Source organism: Entelurus aequoreus, linkage group LG06 (assembly GCF_033978785.1).
Source record: "Entelurus aequoreus isolate RoL-2023_Sb linkage group LG06, RoL_Eaeq_v1.1, whole genome shotgun sequence".
NCBI lineage: Eukaryota > Metazoa > Chordata > Actinopteri > Syngnathiformes > Syngnathidae > Entelurus > Entelurus aequoreus.
Window position 1 is genome coordinate 29679528 of NC_084736.1, and position 13330 is coordinate 29692857.

General features: G+C 38.9%; 1 protein-coding gene, 1 long non-coding RNA gene and 2 other non-coding genes across 11 annotated transcripts in view; 3 read left to right on the forward strand and 1 right to left on the reverse strand.

Annotated features, from left to right (window-relative positions):
• The first annotated feature begins 2966 nt into the window (after positions 1-2966).
• On the forward strand, positions 2967-4933 carry LOC133652105 (uncharacterized). Its single transcript, XR_009826525.1, has 4 exons — positions 2967-3358; positions 4419-4451; positions 4629-4666; positions 4834-4933. It is a non-coding gene; the product is annotated as an uncharacterized LOC133652105 (long non-coding RNA).
• The window catches only part of LOC133652104 (fas-binding factor 1 homolog), a 64417-nt gene continuing 55303 nt past the window's right edge, over positions 4217-13330 (reverse strand). For 5 of the 8 annotated variants that reach the window (XM_062050493.1, XM_062050487.1, XM_062050492.1 and 2 more), the window contains 4 exons: positions 9542-9679; positions 9363-9453; positions 9187-9302; positions 4217-5026 (listed from right to left, as the gene is read on the reverse strand). In XM_062050493.1, the coding sequence (XP_061906477.1) occupies positions 4931-5026; positions 9187-9302; positions 9363-9453; positions 9542-9679 (441 nt within the window). In that variant the 3' untranslated portion in view covers positions 4217-4930. Of the gene's footprint in view, positions 5027-5621; positions 8777-9186; positions 9303-9362; positions 9454-9541; positions 9680-13330 lie in introns of those variants that run through there. The other 3 variants (XM_062050488.1, XM_062050490.1, XM_062050489.1) reach the window with 3 other exon arrangements.
• LOC133652776 (small nucleolar RNA SNORD49) lies at positions 4492-4559 on the forward strand. Its single transcript, XR_009826621.1, has one exon. It is a non-coding gene; the product is annotated as a small nucleolar RNA SNORD49 (small nucleolar RNA).
• Positions 4695-4764, forward strand: LOC133652775 (small nucleolar RNA R38). Its single transcript, XR_009826620.1, has one exon. It is a non-coding gene; the product is annotated as a small nucleolar RNA R38 (small nucleolar RNA).

The following is a 13330-nucleotide window of genomic DNA, read 5'->3' on the forward strand; positions in this document are numbered from 1 at the left end:
GTGATTGGGGACAATTTAGGGAAAGTACTGACATGACATTAAAGGAAGTGGATATAAATCAAGATATTGAACAACTGAATACAGATATTACAAAGTGCATAATAGAAGCAGCCAAAAAGATCATACCAAGGAGTAGTATAGGGAAAAGAAGGAAGATAGTGCCGTGGTGGACACAAGCGTGCACAGACGCAATAAAAGAACGGAATAGAGCATTTAGAATATTGAGAAGAACACATAATTTCCAAGATATGATCCAATATAAAAGGCACCAAGCTAAAGTAAGGTACGTTATTAAAAAGACAAAAAAACACTATTGGAGAACGTTTTGTGAATCATTAAATAGAACTACTCCTTTAGGCCAAGAAAATGTCAGGGATCAGAAGTGAACATAAAAATCATGTGATGAAAGATGGGACACGGTGTGTGGTAGAAAATAAAGAAAAAGCAGAACTTTTAGCAAAGACATTTGTTAAAGTGCACAGTAATGATAATTTGAGAAATGTACAAAAACAAAAGAGAGAAGAAACAATTAGTTTAAATATTGGGGAAATGGTGGAAGACAATGATAACAGTTTAACCAACACTATAGATATTAAATTTTCTTTGAATGAAATGGTTCGAATATTGAAAAAGGTTAAAAATACAACACCAGGAAAAGACCAGGTGAGTTATCAGATGATCAAAAACTTAAGCAGCATTGGCAAAGAAGTGGTCTTGAAATTATATAATAGGATATATGAAGAAGGGAAATTACCAGCAGAGTGGAAAGAAGCTGTAATAATTCCGATATGCAAACCAAGGAAAGACCCGGAAGAGGCAGGTAATTATAGGCCGATAGCATTGACCTCAAATTTGGGTAAAGTAATGGAAAAAATGATTAATGAAAGACTAGTATATTATTTAGAGTCAAAAGAAATAATAAAAAACTACCAAAGTGGATTTCGCAAAGCAAGAAACACAAACGACCCAGCAGTGCAGCTGGAAGAGGAAATTAGAAAGGGACAAATAAATAAATAAAGTATAATTGCAGTATTTTTTGATATAGAGAAAGCTTATGATATGTTGTGGAAACAGGGGTTGCTGATAAAACTAAATATAATTGTGATTAGAGGGAAAATGTATAGATGGATAAAAGACTTCTTAACAAGTAGAAAAATATTAGTAAAAATAGAGAATGAATACAGCAGAGTATATGAAGTGGAAAATGGGACCCCGCAAGGGAGTATAATAAGTCCAGTATTATTTTCAATAATGATAAATGAAGTTTTTAGTGAAGTGGAAGGGTTAGTGGATGTGGCAGTGTTTGCTGACGATGGAGTGATGTGGAAGAGAGGTAGAAATACTAATCATATACAAAAGAAGATTCAAAAAGCGGTAAATAATGTTCAAGAATGGGGAACGGCGTGGGGTTTAAGATTCTCTGTTGGAAAGACAAAAGTCATAATTTTACAAAGAGGAAAGTACAAAACGAGATCCAAATTAAACTCTATGGAGAAAATATAGAAGAGGTAAAAGTATTTAAATATTTGGGTATATGGTTTGATAAAAATATTAACTGGTCAACCCACATCAGCAAAATAGTGGAGAAAAGTACAAAGGTGTTAAATATAATGAGGGCTTTGAGGGGTAAAGACTTGGGGGCTGATAGGCAGACATTGAAAGCAATATAAGTCACTTTAATTCGATCTGTTATTCATTATGGATGCATTATTTATCAATCTGCTTCAAAAACATTACTTGGGAAAATAGACAGGATCCAATCACAGGCTTTAAGATTATGTTGTGGAGCTACTAAATCAACCCCAGTTGCAGCATTACAAGTAGAGATGAATGAAAAACCTTTAGATATGAGGAGAGATCAACTGTCAGTAGTTTATTGGGCAAACTTAAAAGGGTCCAAGCAAGGACATCCAACCCATCAAGTGCTACTAAACTGCCAAGAAAAAGAGAAGAAAAAAATGAATAGTTTCGGGTGGATAATAGGAGACCGATGTAATAAAGCTCAAATTGATAATATTAAAGTTAGCCCTACAGTACCAATCCCTGCAATACCACCGTGGATGTATGAAAACCCAAATGTAAACATGCAATTACTAAAGAATAGAAATTTAAATAGTTACCAGATAGATTGAGGAAACGTTTTTAGACAACATAATGGTGTACACAGATGCATCAAAAACTATAAATAATAAGGTAGGAGCAGCAGCAGTTATCCCACAAGGAAACATAGTATTAAATAAAAGAATTAGTGATAAATTATCTGTTTTTACGGGAGAATTGGTAGCAATTTATATGACAATTCATTGGCTAGAGGAAAATAAAGCAAGAAAAGCAGTCGTGTGCTCGGACTCCAGCAGTGCATTGACTAGCATAAAAAACATAGCATCAGAAACAAGACAAGATTTAGTTTATGAAAGTGTTCAGGCAGTCTACAGAATAAATGAAGCGGGAGGTGTGGTAACATTTCTTTGGGTTCCTGTTTATGTAGGAGTTGAGGGGAACGAATTAGCTGATAAGTACGCAAAACAAGCAACCACTAAAACGGAAGTAAACATGGAGATTAAGCACAGTAAAGAAGAAGTGAAGAACATCATTAAGATAGAACACAATAAAAAAGTGGCAGGATAATTGGAATAAGGAAACAAAGGGTAGAGAGTATTACAAAGTCCAGAGGAGAGTAGGTGTAATGAGAGGAGGCAATAGAAATAGGAAGGAAGAAGACATTATTACTAGAATGAGATTAGGACATACATATCTAAATAGTTCATTGAAATTGATGGGGAAACATGCTACAGGACTGTGTGATTCTTGCCAACAGATAGAAAATGTAAGACCTGTTTTAATACATTGTAGGAAATATAATAGAGAAAGGGAAATACTGGGAAATAAGTTAGCGATAGAGAATATTAGGTTAGCAGTGGAAGATATATTAGGATTGCACTCAGAACAAACAGGTTATAAAGCAATACACAATTTTTTTTAAAACACTAAAAGAAGAAGAAGAAGAACATCCGGGTACTGGTGGTTACTTCACAGCCAGCTTTAGCCACGCCCAGTTCCAAGTCACGTTGGTAGTGACGTAAGCGAAGTATAAAAACGCATCGCGCAAGCCTTCCTGTCTTTGCTCTCTCTCCACCGTCGTCGTCTCGGACGCGAGCATCGATCTCTTTATCGTGTCGTATTTTTCATACATTTCTATGTCTTTCTGTTCAGCTACGATGCTGATTGCAGCACACGACCCTCCGTGAAAAGCCACCGTTTTGACGGAAATGTGAAGTTGTACGCGCTAGCTTGTTAGCATGCTAGCTCCAAGGCGAGCAACACGTGGTCACGCCTGCAGCCATGCATCTTCTGACAGGTAATTTGTGACATTTAATGATTTTTTTTATAAATCTGCTCTGTAAAATGTGATGAGTTTTGTTATCCCTGTCTGAAGACCACCTGTGGAAGACAATGCTATCTGACTTAAGTCGGGGGTCGGCAACGCGCGGCTCTGTAGCGCCGCCCTAGTAATCCACAAAAATATATTTGTTTGAATATGGTTTCTGTAGGAAGACAAACATGACACTAACTTTCCTAATTGTTCGATATCCCACTGTTTATATTAAACATGCTTCACTGATGAGAGTATTTGGCGCGCGCCTTTTTGTCGTAATTTCGGAAGTCCTTGAACGCACCATAGTTTGTTTGCATGTACAACTTTCTCCGATGCTGCCATAGAGAGATGTTAAAAGCCACTTGTTCTTTGTCTGTTTGTCCAGCCAACGTCCTGTGCTGTGTGTGAATTCTGTGAATTGACTTCCATCCATCCATTTTCTACGCTTATTCCCTTCGGGGTCGCGGGGGGGGGGGCGCTGGAGCCTATCTCAGCTACAATCGGGCGGTAGGCGGGGTACACCCTGGACAAGTCGCCACCTCACCACAGGGCCAACACAGATTGACTTGTGGAGTGCTAATCAGGCCTATTTGGTCACTGCAAGCTAATCGATGGTAGCTGTATGTACATAATGCATCATTATGCCTCGTATTTTAGGGCATTTTATTTGTAGTTTCCTTCAACTTTGACACACACATCTTTACCTGTGCATTCTAAGCCCGTCGTTTCCAGGAGTTATCTCACCCTCTGAAAAGCCTCCATTTTACTAATGTTGTAAAAATGTGCAGAATAAATATTACATTTAAACATATCTGTCAACGAAGATTTGCATCATTTGATAGTAGGCTAATATAGACACTTACAGCATGTGTTGCCCTCATAACACTTATATAAGGCTTTAAAATGTTTGCGGCTCCAGACAGATTTTATTTTTGGTCCAATATGGCTTTCAACATTTTGGGTTGCCGACCCCTGGACTAAGCAGTAGACGTGAGAATATAGAAGCTAGTTGATCCATCACTCACTAAATGTTTTGTTTTAGGTTCCTGCTCCAGATGTTCCATGTCAGATTGAGGTGTGTATGAAACTACTGCAATGTCCTACTTTCTTCTTAACTCAATGATGATAACTGGAAGTGCCGTCTGATGCGATAACTGACGATGGCTAAAAGCTTTTTCTGAGAACTAGTCAAAGATGTTTTTTTGAGTTGTGTACAATAAACTGGAGCTGACAAAGTGATGTTTGTGTTTAGCAGCTATAAACTGCTGCTAGAGGATCATCAGTGGACAGGTAAATACTGTGAAAACGTGCATGTTCATCAAGCCAGTGATGATAAAAGTTATCCCTGTCTGAACTTCAATGTTGATTCATGGTAACCTGAGGCTTGGCATGAAATTAAATGTAACTTGCTGACTTAAGACAGTTTGTAAAATGTCCTGTTTTGTGTCCTTTTATAGGTGACACTTGATTTGGGCGGAGCAACCTGAAGAGTAAAAAACCCATTGGGGAGTGACATTGAGGTTTATTTAAAAATGATAATAAAAAAACTTGAATTCATACTGCCGGTGTCCAATGTGACTTGTTGTGTCCGTAAGGCTTTTTCTTCAAGTTGTTGAGGAAGATCTGCTGCTCTTGCAAGTAGTGTTGTTCCTGTGTGCAGGAGAAACCACACTTCAGCCAGGAAAATATGAAGATGCTGTTATAACTAGGGATGTCCGATAATGGCTTTTTGCCGATATCCGATATTGTCCAACTCTTTAATTACCGATGCCGATATCAACATCAACCGATATATACAGTCGTGGAATTAACACATGTCTAATTTGGACAACCAGGTATGGTGAAGATAAGGTACTTTAAAAAAAAAATATTATAAAATAAATAAATTAAAAACATTTTCTTGAATAAAAAAGAAAGTAAAACAATATAAAAACAGTTACATAGAAACTAGTAATTAATGAAAATGAGTAACATTAACTGTTAAAGGTTAATACTATTAGTGGACCAGCAGCACGCACAATCATGTGTGCTTACGGACTGTATCCTTGCAGACTATTGATATATAATGTAGGAACCAGAATATTAATAACAAAGAAACAACCCTTTTGTGTGAATGAGGGAGGTTTTTTGGGTTGGTGCATTAATTGTAAGTATCTTGTGTTTATGTTGATTTAATTAAAAAAAAGAAAAAACCGATACCGATAATTTCCGATATTACATTTTAACGCATTTATCGGCCGATAATATCGGCAGGCCGATATCGGACATCCCTAGTTATAACCATTACCTTTTTCATTTGATGTTTACACTTATTTGTTATTGTATTGAGTCAACGTCCCATGTTTACTGTAAAAAGTTATTCCCTTTTTGTGTGACACGAAGCTCAAATTTTCATTTTGAGTAATGTCACACTTTGAACACCACTGAAATTTGCATTTAAGACCGTTTATTCAAATGTTAAGAAAAAAAATTCTGTTAAATTGTTAGTATTTGAAATGTGCACTGAATGGGCTTAGCAACTTTTTAACCAAACAATGTAACAGCACACATTTTAAATGTATATGTCTCACAATTACTAATTTGTAAATAAGGCTTCAGTGAGCATATGTCACACTGACTAGCACAGTGTTGGTATTTCATAATCTACAAGAAGTGATTCTCAAACTGGTGCGTGTATCAATAGTAATACGCTTGATCAAAGGACAGTGTTCTATTATACTATATTCAAATTGTGTAAAGCAGAGGTGTCAAACTCATTTTGCGGGGGCCACATGGAAAAAAATCTATTCCCAAGTGGACCAGACTGGTGAAAGCACAGCACGATAACTTAAAAATATACAACTTCAGATTGTTTTCTTTGTTTAAAAATAGAACTCATTCTGAAAATGTACAAATCCTAATGTTGTTGGGGTATTGTTTACACTTACATGTTGCAGTAATTAGTATTTTACCTTTTATTTAAAGTTTTCTTATACTTTCTGAATAAATTGTGATAATGTTCATCAGTCAACTCATTGGTGTTATTTTTCGATCCATCAAGATTAAAAAATATCAAAATCAAAACACAGGATGTTTATGTACTTTGCAAATTTTCCTCAACTAACTGGTGCACTAACGTGGTTTATTTTATTAAATATGTAGCATCTACAAATAATTGTTATTATGACATCTAGTGGATACATTCAGAACAATTTCTTTCATTCAAAAATTTCCGCTCATTTTTATACTTGTCAAGCATCCTGCAGGCCGGATAAAACCTGTTCGGGGGCCGTACGTTTGACACCCCTGGTGTAAAGCGACTGGCCAAAAATATTGAATATACTTTGTAAATTAAACCTGTCTTGTTTTAATGAATACTTGTGCCTACTGTATTTTCATGTTGATCATTGATGGTACTTGGAGAGCCAAGTTGTTTTTTTCCTGAGGTGGTACTTTGTGAAATAAGTGAGACCCACTGTACTAGATTTAAAAGTCACCACATTTGACAGGCAAATATAATTATTGTGTGTAAATAACTTGTGCAGAAAGGAATATGAAACATGCAACTCTGGTCAATGAGCCAATGGTCAGCAGGAGAAGACAGTTCACCTAACTTTGCGCTATGAGATCAAAATGATCCCCCATTTTGGATTTATTTTTAGTTCCATGTACATCGGTGGTGACAAAATACGGCACGTCACTCTCCTGACTTCATTTAGTACAAACTCACTTGAGAGCCCAAAAATGTGCTTCCCGATACACAAGTTTGTTGCCTCATAGTGAAATGACACAGCAGCTGTATCGGTCACATAGTCTTTCTTAATAGGGACACTGCATCACTCCTGGTGTTTCACAAGGCAGCGATGCTTCAGTATCGTCTGACCCTATCACTAATCAATACAAATTGCTCGTCGGCCCGAGGAATATTTCTGGCATTCAGGCTTGTGCACTAGGGCTGGGCGATATAACCATAATAATCACAATATAAGTGTACATCGGTCAATATTGATTGATATTTTTTTGTCGAAAATAAGGAACAGGAGAAAAATCTATTAAATGTTAACATTGTTATTGTATTTGTAACCTTTCTGATTAGAATCCCGTCAGATATCAAGGCACAGAGGAAAGTAAATATCAACACAAGCATGGAAAACAATGTATACAAAAGTATAAAATCACATCAAACACTTAAAAAGCTCTTAAAATGAAGGTGCACAAATAAGGAATATGTAAGAAATGCTTAATAAAGTGTAAGAAAATAGTGTGAAAATGTAAACAGAGAAATCTGAGAAGAACCATGAAAATGGGACCCATTACCTCCCTGCTTGACACTCATCAAGGGTTGGAATTGGGGGTTAAATCACCAAAAATTATTCCCAGGCGCGGCCACTGCTGCTACTCACTGCTCCCCTCACCTCCCAGGGGGTGATCAAGGGTGATGGGTCAAATGCAGAGAATAATTTCGCCACACCTAGTGTGTGAGACAATCATGTGTACTTTAACTTTAACTATGTTCTGCAGGTTAAGTTACAGCTGTGCTCTAAAGGGTGAGCGTGGCTACGGTGGTATTAGCGGTTTTGGTGGAGCTGAGCGCCTTGCATCATTTACAGACCACATTGGTCCCTGAAAAAATCCCAAAAAGTGCCATACTGTCCAGGGGACTTTTTCTCTTGTATCCACAATTTCTCCATTTTTACTTTCTCTTCTCATTCCATGCAAAGAATCAAGCGCCAGACAACCAAACTTGACAGGCACTTTGAAACATGATAATGGGCGGCGAGTCGGAACGGACATGAAATCAACTTGTCAAATGTTTTCAGACGTAATTCCAACTTGACACAAATGGATGGGGACATGCTGATTCTGGAGGTCCTAAATTGAAGAATAAAATACAAGCATAGCCCAGGCAGCTATATGGGGACTTCCTGCGTTGCTCGGTTACCAGAGAGCAAGTGCCTCTGTCCATGCAACCAACCTTGCTTCCATACTTCCGACGAAGACGGAAACTATTTATCGTATGCATTTTTTATTGATATCAATTACAAGCATCGTGATATATACTGATACCGTTTTATCACCCAGCCCTAGTGTGCGCACAGAAAAGCAACTAACAATTTTAAGTTATGTTGTTATGACAAAATATACGTTGAATAGTCGCTAACTTTAGATAACTTCAAAGGTGCACATGTTCATCACAAACTCTCCAGAGAGTGGTGGCCCTTACCCCCAGGAAATTGTAATCCAACAGGAATGCAGGTTTGGAGTTCAGGAGTGATAATAAAAACATTAGCAACATCTGGTAGGAAGCCCCCACAGGTAGGAGTAGAGGATAGGGGTCGGAGGTCACCCGACTCAAACTGATCATAGGAATAATGTCAAGGAAAGATTGACTGGCCAGACTGACCGACTCCAAGGCTAGACCTACAAAGGAAAAGGGTCTTCGTGTAAGAGGTATTTAAGTACAGTTGTCCAAGAAGACAGCAGAACAGTAATCCGAGCCATAGTCTCTCTCTTGGAGCTGCAGCTCCAGTCTGAGTCTCGCTGAAACAAATAATGCTTTTTGTTCGACGATTCCTCTTTGGCGTCTTCTTGGCTCATCACCCATCGCACGACCAAAAAATATACAACACTAGCCAAAACGCTATCATTAACTAACAGCACAAAGCTAATGCGTGTGTTACTAAACGGGCGAAGTTTGTGTCATTACGTGCTGACAGCTGTAAGAGGGCGGGATATATAACGACTAAAACATTGGAAAAGTTGCAAACACCCCCAGGAAGCAGTCTTATCACAGTGACTTGTCCGCACTACTTGATGTTATTGTCGCTTACCTTTATTTCGTTGTACTTCCATATCGCCAGGCGTGCCAGAGACTGAGGATCGGGCAATGACTTAGTGGTCTTCGGTGTTGGTGCCAGATTGGTTTCTGGCATCACTGAACCTGAGTCTCCAGATAAATACAACGATTCAAAGAATACTTTAAATCCACACTAAACGTTGATGGTACCTGTTAAAACAGTCGGATTGCTTTGTGTTCCAGAGGGTAGTTTGGGTTGAACCTTCTCACTGATTTGCAGCTGATGAAACCGTAGTCGCTCCTACAATTGAGGTGATTGTTGCTTAAACGAGCACAGCGACTACAAACAGGTTGATTTATTTTCAAAGAGCACATTTTTTAACCAACACCTGAATAGTGCGCTGTTCAAGCTGCCTCAGCTTCTCGATCTGGGAATGGATGTTTCTTAGCCTTGCCTGGTGCTCCGCCTCCACACGTTTGGCTTCCTGCAAGGCCTGCTCACCTTCCTCATACTTTTCTGCTGCCATCTGTAGACCACAAGGGGTTTGTTGGCAGGACTATGCAAGTGACTCATTCAGGATGTTGGTATTTGCATTAAAGTTGATGCAACACAGAAGCTAACTACCGCACTCGGGCAGTTACAGTCGTGGTCAAAAGTTTACACCGCACTCGGGCAGTTACAGTCGTGGTCAAAAGTTTACATACACTTGTAAAGAACATAATGTCATGGCTGTCTTGAGTTTCCAATAATTTCTACAAATTTTTTTGTGATAGAGTGATTGGAGCACATACTTGCTGGTCACAAATAACATTCATGAAGTTTGGTTCTTTTATGAATTTATTATGGTTCTACTGAAAATGTGACCAAGTCTGCTGGGTCAAAAGTATACATACAGCAATGTTAATATTTGGTTACATGTCCCTTGGCAAGTTTAACTGCAATAAGGCGCTTTTGGTAGCCATCCACAAGCTTCTGGCAAGGTTCTACTTGCATTTTTGACCACTTCTCTTGACATAATTGGTGCAGTTCAGCTAAATTTGTTGCTTTTCTGACATGGACTTGTTTCTTCAGCATTGTCCACACATTTAGTTCAGGACTTTGGGAAGGCCATTGTAAAACCTTAATTCTAGCCTGATTTAGCCATTCCTTTACCACTTTTGACGTGTGTTTGGGGTCATTGCCCTGTTGGAACACCCAACTGCACCAAAGACCCAACCTCCGGGCTGATGATTTTAGGTTGTCCTGAAGAATTTTGAGGTAATCCTCCTTTTGCATTGTCCTATTTACTCTCTGTAAAGCACTAGTTCCATTGGCAGCAAAACAGGCCCAGAGCATAATAATACCACCACCATGAGGTAGGCATGGTGTTTCTGGGATTAAAGGCTTCACCTTTTCTTCTCCAAACATATTGCTGGGTATTGTGGCCAAACAGCTCAATTTTTGTTTCATCTGACCACAGAACTTTCCTCCAGAAGGTTTTATATTTGTCCATTCAGATGAAAAATGAGTTGTTTGGCCACAATACCCATGTAACCAAATATTAACATTGCTGTATGTATACTTTTGACCCAGCAGATTTGGTCACATTTTCAGTAGACCCATAATAAATTCATAAAAGAACCAAACTTCATGAATGTTATTTGTGACCAACAAGTATGTGCTCCAATCACTCTATCAAAAAAAAAAAACAAGAGTTGTAGAAATTATTGAAAACTCAAGACAGCCATGACATTACCGTAATTTCCGGACTATAAGCCGCACCTGACTATAAACCGCACCAGCTAAATTTAGGGGAAAATACAGATTGCTCCATATATAAGCCGCACCCGACTATAAGCCGCAGGGTTTTGATGTGTAATTACCGTAGTATATAGGGGTTCCTGCTACCACGGAGGGGATTGTCGGGACAGAGATGACTGTTTGGGAACGCAAAGCGTCCCATTTATTAACAATAAATCTTTCAATCATTCAATCAAACTTTCACATCTTTGACATGGCGAACAGCATTCGTGCAGAGTACAAATAATACAACGGTGCAAAGTAATACAAAGTGCTCGCCTGTACGTTATCAAAATAACCAGCCTACAGGTATATGAAAAGTCAGTCTTTAATCATTGTGTCATCGTCTTCCTCCTGCGTACTAAAACCACCGAAATCCTCTTCGTCGGTGTCGGAGAAGAACAGGCCGTAAATAAGCCGCACCGTTGTATAAGCCGCAGGGACCAGAACGAGGGGAAAAAGTAGCGGCTTATAGTCCGGAAATTACGGTATGTTATTTACAAGACTGTGTCTAAATGTTAATGCAAATGAAACCTCTGCTGTTAAAATAAAAACACAACCCAGGCAAAACATGTTAAAAGTAGCATATTATGAACACAGACTCCTTGAGTGACAACTAGAACGGCCAATCACTTTAGCAAGAAACGTCAGCGCCAATCAATGAGCCTGAAGACGGTCTAAAGGGGAACAGGGATTTTCTGCTTGGTGCTAGTGTTTGACCTGTGTCTATTTACTATAGCGTAACATTGTTTCTAGATCGTGCAGGGGACAAAATGACAACAGTTCCACTGCAGGCCAAAGTGGCCATTATTGGATTTTTTGGAGATCTGATTTTTTTTCCAGCTGACTGTCTATCTACACTGCAACTAAATATGTTTTTTATTAGACTCCGGTGTAAACTTGCACGTGGCCCCAATGTGGCCTCGACGTCAATTGCATGCGCACTTCAATAAAGTGAAAACAAAGGAAGTTGACCAGGAGGTAGTCGCTACTATTACAAAATAAAGTATAAGTCACAACACACAAAACATTTTTTTACGTGAAAGTAATGTAATGTATTAATAGATGTATATAGTGTAATATATTTGGGAGGGTTGTAATGTTTTTATGGCCGTCAAGGACATCAGCGTGAATCTAAGTGAGATTTTCAACTTACATGTAACCAAATGTGCCAAAGTGTCAATTCCGGTCTTTCAACAATGGCTATTTCTTCTGAATCAAAATATATATTTATATATTACATATAGCCGGTTATTTATGCACTATTGACAAGTGATGCACCGAAAATTTGGTCGTCTTAAAAAGACTTTGCTCACCGAAATCGGATGTAGGGATGAAATATCCACTTCCGCTGGCGACTGTGTCTTTCCGGCCGGCGCACACAAGTGACGTAGCTCGCTCAAAGCTGACGGAAAATTCACATTCGTGTCGCATTGCGTTTAGACTTAAGTCACATTTGAAAAGATCAGATTCCAATCTGATTCAGGATTACCTCCGGATGTGGCCTGAATCTGATGTCAAAAGATCAGATTTGAAGCACTTTGGAGCATCTAGACTGGCAAAAACAAATCAGATCTGTCACTTGAGGGCAAAAAATCTGATTTGGTGTGCAGTGTCAATGGGGCCAAACTGACTTTTGGCTTAGTACAAATTACAGCCTTGCAGCAGGATGTCCATTCTATAGATCACCCGAATAATGACGCCGATATTTGTCATTTTTACGTATATCTGTCTTTATTAAAACATTTTTTAGATTGAATTTATACACAAATGATATCAGTATTTAAAAAATAAATATTAGTGATGTAGATGGTAAATAAGCACTGCTCAAGTTTGTTCTGCATGAAAAAGTATTTCTATATATGTTTTGATATCTGACAAGGCATCTATTTTAGTTCTTGTGAGAATTCTGCACTGATGCAGCCATGCCCCGAACCCCCTCCTCCACTGTTGGTCGCCGACAGTACGTCTCCTCTGCTTACCCATCCATCCATCCATTTTCTACCACTTGTCGGTCTCGGGTTCACTGGGGGTGCTGGAGCCTATCTCAGATGCATTCGGGCTACCTCATCGCAGGGCCAACACAGATAGACAGTCAACATTCACACTCACATTAACACACTAGGGCCAATTTAGTGTTGCCAATCCACCTATCCCCAGGTGCATGTCTTTGGAGGTGCCACGCAGTCACGGGGAGACCATGCAAACTCCACACAGAAAGACCCCAAGCGGGGCTCGAACCTCAGGATCTTTGTGTTGTGAGGCACATGCACCAACCCCTGTTTCACCATGCTGCCCCCTCTGCTTACCAAAACTTTGAATTTTTGCCGGGAAATCCAGATTTTGTCCTTCTTTCCGATTACGTTTTTTTGTTTTTTACTACTGCAGAGATCAACTC